The sequence below is a fragment of the Lycium ferocissimum genome, chromosome 9, assembly GCF_029784015.1.
Source record: "Lycium ferocissimum isolate CSIRO_LF1 chromosome 9, AGI_CSIRO_Lferr_CH_V1, whole genome shotgun sequence".
Lineage (NCBI taxonomy): Eukaryota > Viridiplantae > Streptophyta > Magnoliopsida > Solanales > Solanaceae > Lycium > Lycium ferocissimum.
The window spans coordinates 57904281-57922106 of record NC_081350.1 but is presented as its reverse complement, the minus strand read 5'-3'; the positions used below and the strand labels follow the sequence as shown (position 1 = coordinate 57922106).

The window sequence follows — 17826 nt, the reverse complement described above, 5'->3', positions numbered from 1 at the left end:
TATGGCATCTATAATATTTTAAAATAATTGATTTTTAAAATAGTAGGGCTACATATTTTGGCTAAAGGAATCATAATTTATGCTTATTGCTTTAGAAATTTAAAACGTTATAAATTTCACACTAACGTTAGCTTATTCTAAGAAATAAAGGACAAACTAGTTCAGCGGATAACTCTTCCACTTTAGTTCCTTTCTAACACTAGAAATACATATTTGTTTAAAACAATCTTCGCACAGTTTACGTTGAACTAACAGTCTTTCCATAAGCCTTCGGATTTTTATTAAATAACTCTTTAATTGGCTAGTTGGCATAACTTATTCTCTCCAAATATTTACAAAACATTATACATCCTGCACTTTTTTAGTTTACTTATAACTAAAGTCTTTTATGCAAAAGAATATTATCTTTTCTAAAAGCCTTATTTTAAAATAGCATACTTATATTTTCACTATAGCCTTGGCGACACTTATAAGATATTTTCTTACATATTATAAAATACTACATCCACATTCTTAGCCTAGTTAAATTCGAGTTCGGTCGGTTAACTATTGTTAATGGAATCTAGAGGATGCCTAATACCTTCCCTCTAGGTTATTTGAACCCGTATCGAGAATCTTTTTGGTTTCGTAGATTTTAAAAGCAAATCAACTTTAGATAATTACTTTAATTAACCTTAGGTGCCCTAATTCACCATAAATAATTAGGTGGCGACTCCTGTACTTTAAATAACCCCGGAATTACCCGGATGTTATAAACTATTTTGACCCCGGTTAAAATAGGGTATGACATTTACTAATAAATACTATAATATATATATACTATACAAAAAACAAAAACAAAAAAGAGATTTTGGACGTGTTTGAACCGGACCGGTTCCGGTTTCGGGTTTTTAACCGGTAAACCAGAACCGGTGGCCGGTTCCGATTTTTTAACCGGAACCGGCCTGTTTGTTAACCCGTTACCGGTCCGGTCCGGTTCAAACTGGTTAACAGGTTTAATATAGCCTCAGTACTGTGTCTATCTAATGCAGGGTTAGCATTTCATTCGCCTTTTATTTTTAACCAGTGAAATTGTCCACACGCCGCGCGGTCGTAAGAATAATATAAATTTTCAGTTATCTGAATACTGAAATAATAACAAAGTGTATTTTCCGAAACCTTAAGTAAGTAATCGTTGGTTTGTCTTTCAAAGGATAATTTTAAGAAAATAAAATTTAATTCATTTGCATTTTGGATCCGAGAAACAGTCCCACTAAATTACACGTCCATTCACAAAGAAAATTTCAAAGGCCAAAAATCCATGATTAATCACATGGTATCGTGATGTCAAAAAAAAATGAAAAAACTTAAATGGAGGCATAATTTAGTGTGAGATTTCAATCTTTGTGGAAGATCTTAATCGCAGATCTTAATCGCCTAAGGATTGATACCTTAATTTTCACCTTATTGTTGAAGACATTACCATCTTTGTCAACACACAAAAATAAAAAAAGATAAAGATGTAAATTAAACCATAGAATCAAAAAATAATTGCATGTAGTTTTGTTTGCAAGAAAAAATATTAGAGAGCCTAAATAAGTAGAGCAATTAGGTGAAGCTAATGTAAAAAGATTTTTTTTTATTATTATTATTTTGTTTCTCAAGTTGCAATTAGCTTTACAACAAAAGACAGGTTGAGATTCCTTCAAATCAATATTTTTATCTTTAAGATTCCTCCAAAATAATATTTTTCTTCTAATTGATATTTTCATCTTTACACATAATACCACTCTCCTATAGATCTATTTAAAAGTTATATAACTCTAAACTCCTATTTCAGCAAAAGTTCATCCATTTATCTTTAGCAAATAGTGTCTACCGCTAAAAATTAAACTCATTTACATCAAAGAAATGTCCTGTTGTACAACTTCTTTTCAATTTTACAGTAAATTTTAGACAAATCATCATTTCTTGTTAAAAAGTTAAGTTTGCTTCTATTTTCAAATCATTAAGTTTCAAAATAGTTTTCAAAACTATACCATATCAATTTTTAAACAGATCTAATCATATTCCTGATTCCTGAACATATCTAATCAAAAAAGTTATGCATTGCAAAAGAAATTAAAATAAATTAATAGGAGTAAAATTTTTTATCAATTTAAAGAGTGCATTTAATTACCTTAGAAGAAATGCATCCAACATTGAGCTATAAATCACGAAAGTATACCAGACTCCTCGATGCAGATGGCATTACACGAATCACCAAAATTTAACAAACCCAAAAGTGTAAACTTTTCTACCATAATATTGGCAAATCTTTGCCTATATAAAAGTGGGCCCATTTGAATTTGTTGGGAGGATAACACATAAAGAAATTAGTTCAATCAAGATAAAATATCCAATAACATATAAAGCTCATAAAATAAATAATTTCATTCATATACCAACTGAAAGATATGATATATTTGAGATTTACACTCACCTGTGCGCCACATGCATATTGTCTGATTTTCATTGGCAGATGAATACTAAGTCAGATCCATGAAAGAACAATAGAGATTGTTTACGCCTTAAATCTAATGAGACCGAAGTATAAGATTTTGCAATGTTGCAATAAAAAATTCATTCAGATTTTCGTTGTTTATTTATCTCCTATCTTTACCACATTAACACATTAATATGAATTAATTAAAGGGAAGGGAGAAGATCTATTAACCTTTTTTTTTTTTTTTGACAAATTAAAGACATTAATAGGACTTTACTAGGGGAAGGGAAAATGTAATTCTCTCATATATTAATAAGTGACTGTATTGACTACTTAATATTTCTTCTACGTGGGTTGAATGAGTAATTGAACTTTATTGCGAAGTTGCTTAATTGCAAAGTTTTATGTATGGTTGCAACAGAATATTTACTTTGTGAGGTTTTTATTAATCCCATTAATTAGTACATCTTTGTTAATAAGAGAGAGGAAAAATGGCAAAAAAAGGAGAAAAAAGATAAATAGGAATGATAATCATAGAGAGGTGCCACATCACCGTATTTATGCCTAGCTTTATATTATATATAGATTTATCAAATAATTATTGTGTTGAGTATTTCTAGACCAGCTTAACACCAAGAGTTACATGGATACGAATGTACATTTCTGACTAATTTAAGGTTAAATGTGCTCAGTTGAATAATACATAAACACGACTGAATAATACAATACAAGGGATTGAAACCAATGTTTCTACTACTAGGGTTGTACATGGACTGGGTTGATTCGGGTTTTTCAAATACCAAACCAAACCAATTGTGTGGGGTTTTAAAATCTAAACCAAACCAAACCAACATACGTCGGGTTTTTCGACCTCGAGTTATTCGGGTTTTTGTTTTGTTTGTTTGTTTTGGAAAAGTCTTCATATAAATTGAACGTATAACTTTTACTTCAAACATTTCTTTAGTCATAGTAAGGTACAACTATATAATTAAGGTGCATCTTAAGAAAATAACATAAAATATGAGACGAGTGATGACATTGTAATAAAATATTCAACAAAAAAGATAATGAGATCGCATAAAATGGATATTGCTAATTAAGCCATAATGAAAATGAACATAATCCAAATATTCTAACTTATGCTAAAATAAGTATGGCCAATAAGTATTAATTACATGACAAAAATAAAACAAAATAAAGTTATGTATTTTCGCTGTTTAAACCAATGCAAAAGTAAATAATAGATATCTAACATTATTGTCATTCTCAGTTATAGAATTGAATTTCTTTTGTTAGCATTACTATTGATTTGGTTTTGGTTTGAACTTCATTTGAATTGCTAACAATCTTTCGGCTATAAAACTTATTGGACCATTCAAAACTCTAAGTCCAAGCTTGAAATAATATCTTAAAAGACAAAAACTATGAAAAATTTAAGAAATATTTATAAATCACATTACAAATAAATATTTTTTATGTATAAAATATTCTTAAAAATTGTATATATGCATTGTCTGGTTGGTTTGATTCGGTTTGACGTTTTTAGTTAAAATCAAACCAAATCAATTATGGTTGAGTTTTTTTTTTTTTCAATACCAAATCAAGTTAAACGAAACCACTAGTCGGATTTTTTTTTCTTCTCGATTTGACTCGGATTATCAATTTGGTGCAATTTGTCGATTTTCTTTGTACGGCCCTATCTACTACTATAGAAACTGTGAGTTTGTTTAATTTTTTTGTACAATTTATCCTCGAATTCTTTCAAACATGCGTCCTCCATTTCAAGACGCATTTTGAATGTTAATTCAAAGAGTAAGGATTAGCTTTGTAAAAGGTCTAGTGTTAATAAGTGGAATTTGCTTTTCAAATTATGAAAAAAAAAATTGATTTTCAAATAATTCCACTTCACTTAGGGCCAATTTGGAAAGCCACCCAGGTAATTGGAATTGGTGTAATTAGGTGTAATTACACAGTTTGACCTGTTTGTTTGACCAAGTAATTATTTGGTTAGGTGGGAATTGGGTGTAATTGAGATAATGTAATTACACTCTGCAATTCTCAAGGGAGGTTGAGAAATGGGTGTAATTACAGAGTTACTTTTTAATTTCTTTCTTTTTTTTATTTTAATTTCTTTTCTTTTTTAATTTATTTTATTTCTATTATTTTAACTTCTTATTTATTTTTACCTTTTAATTATTTTTATTTTTATTTTTTTTCTTTTTATATTATTTATCTTTCATTTCTTTTTCTTTTTCTCATTCCTAATCTTTACTTCTTGTGATTCTATATAATTGCTCGTTTTTAATTTTTTTATTCATTAGCGTAACTGTGTTATTATTCTAATTTTTGAAACTACACCTCTTAGTATTAGAAGAATGAGTCATTAACAAACTTGGCATATAATGAGTGATGTGTTGACACCCAATTTTGTCCCAATTTCCTCTAAATAATTTCTTTGCACTTCCTAGTCAATAATAAACTATTTGTCCTATTATTATAAATATTTTTATATTTATAGTGCAATTATGATTACTATCACTATTAATAGTAGCATTGTTATTTTAGTTACATTACTCATCACTCTTGCGTATTATTAGTACTATAATAATAGTCACTATGTTAATTACTACCATTATAGTTCATATTAGGCCAAACCGATCGACAAACACCTGTGGTCGTCCACTTCTTTCATTTAAGCACCTAAAGTGGCCCTGGTTCCATTTAGACACTTCAGGTGGGCTATTCCTATTCCACTTAGACGCTTTTTGCACCGTTATCGGAGCAAAACCAACACCAGTCGTCTACTACGTGGATTAAGTGGCCAATTAAATTGTGTCAGCTCATTTAAATTGTGCCAACTCAATTAAATTGTGTCAACTCATTTTAATTATAAATTCACTAACTTGTAAATTCGTGGAGTTTTGACCATTAAAAATTGGGGCTTTTGGCCGTACAGTTGGATGTGCAATGAGGTGGCGCCCCACTTTGGTGTTGGTTTTGCTCAGATAACGGTGTAAAAAGTGTCTAAGTGGAATAAAAATGACCCACACAAGTGCCTAAATGGAACAAGGGTCACTTTAGGTGCTCAAGTGAAAAAAATGGACGACCACAGATGTCTGTCGATGGGTTTGACCTTCATATTACTAGTATTATTTGGTTAGTATCTTTATATGTACTTTGGCTATACAATATGAATATACATAGTAGTAAATAGTATGTGCTATAATTGTAAAGTGTTTAGGTTATTAAGATGAGGAAGCCCAAAAAAGAAATGTTTTGAGGTACGAAAAGACCATATTTTCGCAGCCCACTCATTTTTGCTCACACAATTATCAACTAAGCCCAAAAAGGAAAATATTTCAGACACCCACCAATATACCCCAAATTAACCCAAATAACAACCCAGTCCGTCTAGCTCATACCAAATTCTAGAACCCTAAAATTAAGTCTCTTTATCTCTCTAGCATTATTCTTTCCAGCGGCCTCCCCCTTCCCCTTTTAGACAAACATCCAACTCTTTTCTTTCATAGTACAGTAATTGCCGCACCATTTCCGTGAAGTTGTTGCGTTTTTCGTTTTCTCTCTCTCATCGACTAAGTAAACAAAAGGGGCTAAGTCATTGTTGATCTTTGATTCTCTAAGTTCAGAGAAACTTAACTTTTCAGAGATTTGTCTCTATTTTCAAACGTCTCTTTTGGAGCCAAAATACCAACCCGTGACCCTTTGTGTGTTTAAATTTCAAGCTTGAAAACCCTAATGTTTGCCTATAAATACTCCTCTTAACCCAGGCAAAAACCAAGCTTTTGAAACCATAAAAAAATCTCTCAACTCTTGTTTATCTCCTTTAGTTTATTTACAAGTTTTAGTTCTCATTTTGTTGGTGGAGTAGTGGTGGATCTAAAACCTCAAAGCCTCAGTTCACTGCTCCAGTGGAAGCATATGGAGTCTTAGACGAGACTCCCATTTCGGCCCATAATTGAATTGGGACGTTATTGCATCCCTCCCATACTTTGACGTTCAGCATATCGGATCAAAGTTTCAATCTTTGGAAATATTTAGTTACTTGTGATTCACTTTTTTGGGTGAATTATTAATTCTGCTTCAATTTCCTCATATCTTGTACTAGCTACTTTTGTTTTGCCTATGCTTGTTTGGATATTTAAGAGAATTAGCCTTAGGACATTTGAACCATTTAGAGGGGTAATTGGGACAAATTTTTCATGAGCCCATCGTATGTATTCTTTTCAAAATTCTCAATTCTAAAAGAATTAGTTTCCAAAGGATATTAAAATTAATTCTTTTTGCAAGCAAATTGATTTGTTGTCCAAAAAAAATGATTTTCTTTAACAGTGATATATTTGATTACATGGTTCATTTTTGTGTCAATTTTTTATCAGTCACTTAGCCTTAAGTAATCTTAAGTCCGGTCCTTTAGATTAATAGAACCCTTGTCTAGAATTTCAGGTTTAGTAGACTTTAAACGGAGTTAATATTAGCAATTGATAGGTGTCCTAATTCATCTCTAAATTACTTAGGTGGCGACTCTTTAAGTTAGTTAATTAATTTAGGAATCACCAATACGTTGTACTCTAATTTAACTCGATTAAAATGGGGTATAACATGATGTTATTAAAGTAAATTTTGTTGTTAATGACGTTATAGACTTATATTTTCCCTTTCTTTTGAATTATATTTGTTTAAGTTACGTTGGAACTTACCTATGTAATGTTGGAATTTGACATAAGAGTATTATGTTAAACTTTTTTTTTGGTTTTTGAATTTAGGATATATTTTCTTTAGTACTATTGAGTTGTTATTTCACATTGCATACTATTTATTTTTCACTTACAATTAATAGATTTTTTTTTTGTCAAACATTTGAATAATGCTATGGCATTATATTTATAAATATTAATTTTTTTTTTTCAAACATCCATTCAATGATGTTCTCACAAAAAAAGTATTTTTTATTTTATAATTAATTAAAATAAAATATTATTAATTTGAAAAATAATCAATTATTGTTTACAATTTTAGTTACAAATATATGATTGTTAATTTATATATTTTCAAGAAATAATGTGTTGATAAATACATAATTTAGTACTCCATTTATAAAGGCACATATTTTTTAAATTAATTTTTATTTTTTTCTAATTAATTTTTTTTTATAATTTATTTTTATTTTTAAATTAAATTCACTGTAAATTAAACTTGTGCAACCAAACCGTATGCTTGTAATTACACTATAATAGTGTGATGACAAACAAATATGTTGTTGTAATTATAATACTGTGTAATTACTACCCTAGTAATTACACCAATTCCAATTATCAGGTGGCTTTCCAAACAGACCCTTAAACTTTGGGCATGTGAAGATGTCCATTTTGGGTATAATTTATTAGTCCAAGGAATACAATTAATATCAAATTCCTAAGACGATTCGAATCATACAACCAAGTGTGACAGAGATGGTACTCCCTCGGTTTCAAAATACTTGTCATCTTTTCTTTTTTTAGAGTCAAACTATATAAAATTTTATTAATATTTTAAGATATATTTTTCACAAGAATCGCAAGTTATAGTATGTAACATCCCGTAAATTCGAGATAGGTGTGAATGCATGAATCTAGTATAAAGGTGATATTTTAGATATACGGATCCATTCGGGATGAACTCGAGTGATAAAAAGTCGTTTTGAAGTCAAACCAAAAAGTGAAGTTCTTAAGGCCTTCTAAATTCGTCTAAGTACGAGGCATGCAGTTTTTTGACCATTGTTTTGGTATTTGAGTTAGCAATTTGAGAAAACTCAAAACATGAAAGTTGTAGGCCTTTGAAATACCTTTCCAACCATATATTATGGAGCTCAAACAGATATGTGTGCTATAAGTTATGACCGTTTTTCTTTGGACGTTGCGCGATACATGCGAAGTGCCCTTCGGAGTGCGCGATCGCGCACCGGAGCAAAGCATTGCCTTTGCTGCGCGATCACCTGCGCGAAGTAACCTCCAGCTGCGCGACCGCGCACCGACCACAACATTCTAAGAGCCAAACTTCGTTATATTCTTTCCCACTTCGTTTTAAACCAATTTTTCTGAGGTAAAGAACCCTAAAGAAGTCTCTCAAGCCTAAGGACTAAGCTCTTCTCTCCCAACCTTAAAAAACTTTAAGGTAAGCCTATTCCATACAATCCAAGTCAATTCCAACATACGTTCATGATCATTAAGCAAGAATCCATCATTCTTAACATAGGGTTTTCAAGAAAATCCATCTCAAAGTTCAAGAATTCAAGATTTTGGAAATCCTCTTCAAAGCTCAAGTCTTTAATTCAAGTTTTGGAGCGACTAAGGTATGTAGAGTTACTATCTACGTGTGGGAACATCATTGTTTTTCCCCACGCCTCATAATCCATAAATTATGATTCTCTACTAAAACTAGGGTTTCTATACCATGCTCATGATAACCCTAGGTCCATGTCCATGATTATATTATGTATGAATTGTTATAATTCCATCATTGAGTTCTTAATATTTCTTTATGATTATTGAGAATCCGTCCGTAATCCATAAAAATTCATATCTTGCATTCCATGGGTTCTTGCATGCATGCTTTTAAACAAAAATGCTTATTTCATGAATATCCTACATGTCTACAAGTTTTCATGCAATTGTATTTTATAACTATGTTCATGCCATGACTCAAGATACACACATGCTAAAGACAAGTTATTTCATGAAACCATGTTTACAAGTTATTTCATGAAATCATGTTTACAAGTTATTTCGTGAAATCATGATTACAAGACAAGTACAAGTTAATTCACGAAAATCATGGGCTTCTTAGCCAACTATATTATGTTCATGTTTTGGGAGTTGCACGAATTACCGAGAAGGCTCAGATAGCCTGAAACTACGTAGCCACCGTAGGACAAGGATCGCTCCGCCCAGTTAGGACGATACCTTAATTTTACACTGAATGGATCCATCGAGCACGTTACCACCTCATACACGGCAAGGTATGGGGGCTCTCTTGTCCCATGGGTACCGGACTCCCGCGTACCCACGTGGTGATATCACATGGTCGGTTTATGAAATGCTCTCCCTACTTATGATATTTTTACCATGTTATATATATGTATGTATTCATGTTCATGTCCAGTTTCAGTTCTTATCATGTTATCCCATGTCCCATGTTATTTCATTCAGTTGCTTTACATACCAGTACATTCAATGTGTGCGACGTCCCTTTCTATTGCCGGGGGCCGCGTTTCACGATGCGGTACTAATTTACGGATGACGTATCTGCTCGGTGGACAAAGCTTTCATGTCGGCTTATTGGTGAGCCCCCGTCTCATTCGAGGTTTAGTCAACTCTTTGTTTTATAATTAGTTATGCATCTAAGGTATGTTGGGGGCCTTGTCCCGGACAAGCATGTTTTACGGTCGGACTCGCTGATAGAGGTTTATAGACTGAGACAAGTCGGTTATGTTATGTCAGACTTTCGGAATCGTATAGCCATTTTTGGCTCATTCATGTTATTTCCGCACTCATGTTTAAACAAGTAATTTTATTAAGTATTATGACTTATTACGTTTTATAAAGGCTTATCATGCATTCACGTTATATTACGCTCGTATGCCTCATGATGATTCAACAAGCCATGTGGTTCGCTCGGTCACATGCAGTAAGGCACCGAGTGCTGTGTTTCGCCAAGGCCATGGTTCGGGGCGTGACATAGTACTTTTTATATAGTTTTGAAATATCTAAATCGCAATTTTTAAAATATTAAATTAATCTAATTCAATTTAACTTCAAAAATTAATCAAATTGACTCTCGAAAAGCAAAATATGACAACTAATGTGAGAGGAGGGAGTATTAATCATATTTAGATTCACCACCAGCTTATCTGAGCAAATCCATTTACCTACCAAGTGGCAAAAATTTTCAAATCCATTTACGGTTTACCTACCAAGTGGCAAAAATTTTCAAGTCCATTTACCTACCTAGTGGCAAAAATTCTCCCCTTTCTCCTCCTTCCTCGGTCTTGTAGTTTCATCCTTGTAGCCGCTCATCTTTCTTTTTTCCTTTTTTTCTTTGTGTGCCACAAATTATCTGGTGGTATGTAATCTTGGATTATTCTAAAATATAACCATCTAAAACAGAGATCTAGGGTTTGTTAGGCACGGAAGAAAATATTTTCCAATTTTTTCGTATTTGGTTGGTTAAAATAATTTGAAAAATATTTTTTTCTGCGAAAACAAGCTTAAAAATAAGGAAAATGACTTTCATATTGAAAGTAGGAAAAACAAGTTCCACGAGAGTATCAAATCTCAGTGTCTCCTCCCACCCTGCAATGCCCCCACCACCCACTCCACTCCACCCCCATTAGGCGTTTCTTAAATAACATATAAATGCTCTTGAAAAATATTTTTTTTGCTTATTTTAACACTAAAAATAAATAAAAGCCCACTTATTTTCTAAGAAAACATTAACGCACCCCTGAAGACAAAACGCTTTTATTCAACAAACTCTATATCAACACTAGGGACAATAATCAATCCTTGCCCATCTCACAAAGTAGCAACAATATCAGATTATGTCAACTAAATTGGACTGACCGAGGTTCAATCCATGTATGTGATTTTTTTGTAACTAAAACTATAAACACAACTTGACTATGAAAACAGGGAAAAGAAATCAGGTGTGCATTTCCTTTTCTTCTTCATTCTCTATACTAGGAGGCTGATATCTGCTAAAGACCCTATAAGCTGAAATCACAGCTAATGCAAGGAAACAACAAAGGGTAATGGCATGGAGAACCAAAACCAGCTTCAATCTACTGCAAAATTTTCCATAGGAAGTGCAGGCTTCACTCCATGACACTTTTTGGTCACCATTATAGGCTAAGTAAAGAATTTCCCAAATTGCAGCCAATGATGTAACCATTAAGTATGCTACAACCTGTAGAAAACAATATGGAAAAGGCATCAGAGAAAACAAAAGCTCAAAATGGAAGAAAATAGTACTCGCTATGTCTGAGTTTATGTGATGCACTTGACTGGACACGAAATTTAAGAGAAGAAACCCGACTTTTTAAACTTGTGACCTAAGCAAACCATGGATATGAGTGAATAGGTTAAAAACGCCCCTAAACTATTATAGTTTTGCTGGTTTCATACATAAACTATTGGGCCTTCACAGAACCTCCTGAACTACCATAAACTCATATTAAAATACCCCGGAGGAATATGACATGCTACGTGAACTTTACGCTCCAAAAGCTCTTCCGAAGAGTTTCAAGTTGCAGTACGCGTGGAAAAAATGAGTGAATAGGTTAAAACCCCCTAAACTATCACCGTTTTGCGAGTTCCATACCTGAACTATTGGGTGTTCACTGAACCCCTACATGAACTCGTTGTGTCAAGGCCCAGGTGGACTCATTTTAAAGATTATTTCATCTCCCACATGCAACTCAGCAAGTTATCTCAAACATTTTGTCACATATTTAATAGGCGATGTTTTAATCTAAAACGAGTTATAGTCTAGGGGTACTACGAAACACCCAATAGTTTAAGTGTGAAATTCGTAAAATGTTGAAACTTTGGGGGGGGGGGTGTTAAACCTATTTACTATATATCATCTCATTAAAGAATGAGATAAAACTAAGAAAAAGGTAAAATTATTTCTAAAATGAGTAGTGCCTCTACTGCTCCATCAAGAATCCAGAGTCTCAATTTCTTCATAAAACCCAAATATTTAAATCAAGAATCAAAAACTAAAAGAGATGGAAGTGGGATAATTACCTGGTCAGAAACAAAGAAGAACCATGCTTTAGTGACTAAATTCCTGACCCACAAAGATATAGCAGTTAAAAGAGCATATCCACCTGATGCAGCACTAATGCCAACCATGTACCTGTTCAAATTGAATTGTTACTTCAACATGCACCAAATAAAGGGGCAGAACTAAAAAAACAAGAATTAGCGACGATAAATTCTGTAGCTAAATAGTAAAATTCAACGCTAATCCTATTCCCTCTATCCCATATTAATTGTCATTTTTCACTTTTCGAGAGTCAAAATATATGAGCTTTGACTAGCATTTTGAATATATTTTTTATCAAATTAACATGAGAAAAGTTGCAACTTGTAATATAATATTGAGTTGATCTAATTTTACTTTGAAAATGAGTTAAATTGACTTTCAAAAAGGGAAACATGACAAGACGGAGGGAGTATTTATAACAACGGATTATCACAAAAAATTATTAGTTACGAGCAATTTAACGGCGGATTAGCAACAAAATTGGAGAGCTTTTAGTGAAAAAAAATAAAGGATGAAGATAGAAATGATTTTTCTTACTTGAGTCCTGTGAAATTGCTGAATTCCAATCTTCCATAACTAGTATTATCCTGTTGGTTGGAGACAGACAACCATACGGATGCAATAGACAAGGGAATGACAAACAGCCTTAGAGTACAGTCAAGGACTTTAAGATTTGATGCATCATTTTCAAGAAATCCCATTTTGCTCTGTCAAAATGTAGAAGAACTTACAAAGGAATACATATATACTCTTTATATATATATATATATAGAAAGAGTTGGTGAATCTGTTTATGTTATTCTTAGGAATTTTTAATCTTTTTAATTGAAAAAAGATAAATGGAAATAATGATGAAGAAGCCAGGTAGCTTATCTATAGTGGGAAGAAAGAGAAGAAATGGGTTGGCCTTTTCAGAAGAGAAATCATGGCAAGGATTAGTGAGTTTTGGTTGGTGATATATCTGTAATAACTAACACATGTAGTCCTCCAAAAATAGCATAATTGAAGAGTTAATTTCAATTCTTTTAAGCCAGTTTTTTACTCCCTCCGCTCACTTTTACTTATCCACTATTCCTAAAATAGATTTTCATTTTTATTGTTTATCTTTTTTTCTGTTTTACCCTTAACATTAATTACTCATTCCAAATCATTTTCCAAAACCAATACCATTATATACCAATTAATATGGGCATCATGGTAATATACACACTTCATTTATTATTTCTTAAACAGCGTGAAAAGTAAAAAATGGACAAGTAAAAGTGAACGGAGGGAGTATTTAAAAACTATTTGTTTAATAATTAAATTGATCGCTTTTCATTTTACCAGAATGAATCGGTTTTTATTTTTTAAGAAGTTAACTCAAAAAAATGTTCCGTCTCAGCAATATCTATTGGAAATATCGCTTGAATTGGTTGAGTGACTTTGTAAGTGAAATCGCAACGGGTTAGTGATTTTGTAGGTGAAATGGCAACGGGTGAGTGATTTTTCTAATAACAAACCGACTTTTTGAGAATTACCATTAGTTGAGTGGTTTTGTGTTACAAAACAAAATTGAGTGATTTTTTGAGATAAAAACTGTTAGTTGAATGACCGTATGAGAAATTAACACCATAATTGAATCAAATGCGAATTCAAAATTTAAACTGATTAAACTACCAAGGTTTTTAACATTGAACATATAAATTTTTTAAAGTTATGATTTAATAATCATTATTTATTGCAATTTTAGTAAAAAAGTTCACATAAATACCCTTAAGCTAACCAAAAACATAGAAACAAAAAGAAACCAATATCTCTATCGTACCAGGAAACATATATATATCTATGAGAGTTTAAGTAATATACACTGTCTGTGTAAATAATTTTACATTATTAAGGTCATCTTTATCTATTGTAGAAGGAAATATGTCTCATTTCAAAATTTTAAATGTCACATTTTAATCTTACCTATAGATATCACTTATATAATCTAATGGTATAAAAATTTATTTAAATTGTTGATATATAAAACTTAAACTCCATCACTAATATCTAACAGATGGAGCCAAGCAAAAATGGCATAATTGAATCCATACGGCTGTGCCTTTCTTTTCTGGTTCTAACCACAAACATAGACCAAAAAAAAAAAAAAAAAAAAAGAATCATAGAAAAAAATAAAATTAAAAGAACCACAAACACAGGCAAATGACAAATTTGACTTTGGTCCACATAGTATTGAGGCATGTCTGTTTTTATTCCTTAAACACTCTCAAACACCTGTCAGACATTTGGGATAAGTTTTGGTATCGTGTGGAGATGGGTGAATTAATTGTTTGCTTTCGGCTTTACACCCGTGAAAGATGACTATTTGTGTTGTTGAATTTTGTGACCAAGGCTACTTTGTTTTTGATGGATATTTATATGTGAATTATTCAGATCCCTTACTATTATTATTTGTTGGGACAAAGATCTGATTCATTCGTATATAGATTTAAAATTATTAAATTGTTATTTATTTCAAGATCTTTGTGAAAATGATCTTTTATTATTCATTTTGTCCTAATTTATGTGACACATTTTATTTTTCGACACTCAAATTATATAAATTGTGATTGATATTTTAACATGTATTTTTTAAAATAAAATTATTCTAAGTAGCTATAATGCGTAAAGAAAGCTTTAATGTTACCACCAAAGGATATAGTGCGGCGGATGAGGCTACTTCTCTCTTAACTAGAGGTCTTGAGTTCGAGCCCTGAATATGAAAAAATTTCTTGGTAGGGAGCTCTTCCCCCTAAATGGGGCCCTACGCCACGCGAATCCGGATATAATCGAGCTCCAATCCGGATATCGGACACTGGGTGGAGAAAAAAAAAAAAAAAAAACTTTAATGTTGCATCATTATATGCGTAATCATTCTGTCACATATGTGTTGCAAAAGCACAGCTTATATTACGGTCTATGTGGCAATAACATAACAAAATCAAACAACACAAAGGGAGAAAGTTCTAGAACCACTGCCAAGTTTTACAAATGCACTTTCGAAATCTCAAAAGTGGAGTTGCACTTGTACTTTACGGGTCGATAAATTTCAGAAAATATTGTTGTGGCAACACCAATCTCATCAATGACAGTGAAATGAAGTAACTGATAGTAGGGGTGGGCATAAACACCGATAACCGAAAAACCGGATTGAACCGAATTAATTCGGTTTTTCGGTTTCGGTTTTTCGGTTCGTTTTAATAACAATTTCGGTGTTCGGTTCGGTGTTCGGTTCCGGTTTACCGGTTTTTCGGTTAAACCGAAGTTTTTTTTTTTTTTTTTTTTTTTTTTTTTTTTACATGAATGCAATTTATTTTTGGGAAAAAAAACATAAGTAGACAATAATATTATAATATTTACATACTCTTAGTAACTAAATGTTATTAAACATTACATGACAAGTTAAATGTTTTATAGTAAATCAAATTGCTATATAGACGTGAATAACTCCAACACCTATTTCATTGTTCGTAACGTATAACCTGCTTTTATACAATTTCATACTTACTCCTTATTAACGCAAAGATTTTTTTTTAAACTTTTTTTCTTACCTTCTCTACTTCCTCCTTATTCCCAACTTCTTTCATTGTTATAAAAATAAAATCTCAGTTTTCATTTAACACTACAAGATATTGAATACAAGGATACTAATAATTTGAGTGTTGATTTTTATTATATATAGTATAATAAAAATGTTATACATAGAATAATATTCATATAATTTATTTCACCTATTATAATAAATTAGATATAACTCACATAATTTGATTATACACTATATAAAATTTTATATACTTTATATGATTTTATTATACGTTGTATAATACATTATATTTTGTATATAGAAGATATTATCTTGTATGCGTGGATGATCAATATGGTTGGATTCTAAAGTCATCAAACCTTCAAACATTTAGTCAGCGTAAACCTCCGTAACTCAAAAATCACTAAGGAAAAATGGAAATAAATGGAGAGATTTGTAATTGCTAAAAAAACCGAATTAAAAAACCGAAACCGAACCGAACCGAACTTCAAAAAACCGAACCGAACCGAACTAATTCGGTGCGGTGTTCGGTGTCCACTTTCAAAAAACCGAAACCGAAAAACCGAACCGAACTTTGAAAAAACCGAACCGAAAAACCGAACGCCCACCCCTAACTGATAGGACATAAGATATTTAGTTTCAGGCCACAATATCACGTGAGAAAACAATAAAAATGGTCACATTTGTTTTGGATAGTAGGTTCAAAATAATGCTTTAAATATCAGTTCAGCAGTTTTATTTCTTTAAGTTTATAAAAAAGGAATACTTTTTTATCACCGTCAGATATCAAACTCTAATTGTTTAATTTGGCCTGAACTTTGAAAAAAAAAAAAAAAAGACTCTTAAAGTAGACCAAAGTAGAAAAAAAAAAAAAAACCAGAAACACAAGAAGTTTTTGTCTCTCAGAAACCGCAACATAAAAAACTATATCAATTGCACCTTCAAAAGTTGCACCAGACTCTTAAAGTTGACCAAAAATAACATAAACTACAAAAATTGTACTTTTAATATGAGTTCCCGTTAAATATTTTCTATTTTTCACAATTCCAATCCAATTCAATAAGAGTTTCATAAATATCTTACGGAGATCAAAAGTGCTCCCTTTTAACAAACTTAAAGGACTATCTTACGGAGGACCAAAATTGCTTAGTTGATTCTTAAGGGACTATTTTGAATCACTAACAAAGATAAGGGACATGTTATTTTTTTCCTATCATATTACAAAGACTAAAGGCTGAATACATATGCAGCCTTTAAACTTATCTCATTTTTTCATTTAGACGCCCGAACTTAACATTATTCTTATTGAACACTTTATCTTGTTAGAAAATTGTACGTATTGAACCCTTTGAAAATAACGAGCCCTAAAATCTAACGCACAGTGACATGGAAAAAGACTAATTGAAAAAAGGCATGTCAGCAAAAATTAATAAACAAAGAAAGAAAAAAAGTGGCTCTTCTTCTCCGAGAGATGCAAACCCAGCAACTCTACCTCCAACGTCCACCACCCCTGCTCCGCCTCTACTCGGTAAATACAAAAGATGGGTTTGAAGGGCGGTGGTATCAATTGTTGGCGGACGATGACCTGTTACTGTGATGGTGGAGATGGTGTATGGCAGTGAATAGATGATAGCAAACTGAACAAGGGAGAGCGGGGAGAAAGAGAAAGATAATTTTTTTACGGCATTTCACGCTCTCAAAAGGAGGTGAAGCATACTCCTTGTACATCTCAGCAGCTTGTGTCTAATTGGCACATTTTTCACTAAGTTCATGTGTTTAATAGGAACAAGGTTGGTTAAGTTCAGGTGTCTACATGAAAAAATGAGATAAGTTTTAAGGGGCTGCAGCCAAAACTAAACAAAGCAAAAATTTGTAACAGGGTCAAAGATGAACTGACATGGTCATGTTCACTGCACTGTAAGAACTAGAAAGTCATCCAACTTGAACGGAAAGATTTGCTACTACTATA

The 17826-nt window shown here is 32.0% G+C and overlaps 1 protein-coding gene across 1 annotated transcript; it reads right to left on the bottom strand.

Annotated features, from left to right (window-relative positions):
* Positions 1-10958: 10958 nt before the first annotated feature.
* Positions 10959-13169, bottom strand: LOC132029405 (CASP-like protein 2D1). Its single transcript, XM_059418683.1, has 3 exons — positions 12827-13169; positions 12268-12379; positions 10959-11425 (listed from the first exon to the last, which is right to left on the bottom strand). The coding sequence occupies exons 1-3, from the start codon at positions 12988-12990 to the stop codon at positions 11162-11164; spliced, it is 540 nt and encodes a 179-aa protein (XP_059274666.1). The 5' UTR covers positions 12991-13169; the 3' UTR covers positions 10959-11161.
* Positions 13170-17826: the final 4657 nt, after the last annotated feature.

What these genes read in the sequence shown, in the direction of transcription:
- LOC132029405 (XM_059418683.1), bottom strand. Translation starts at nt 12,990, where the DNA reads ATGGGATTTCTTGAAAATGATGCATCAAATCTTAAAGTCCTTGACTGT. An exon ending in AGCAATTTCACAGGACTCAA is followed by an intron (nt 12,380 to 12,826) that starts GTAAGAAAAATC and finishes CAATTTGAACAG; the next exon opens with GTACATGGTTGGCATTAGTG. An exon ending in TCTTCTTTGTTTCTGACCAG is followed by an intron (nt 11,426 to 12,267) that starts GTAATTATCCCA and finishes TGTTTTCTACAG; the next exon opens with GTTGTAGCATACTTAATGGT.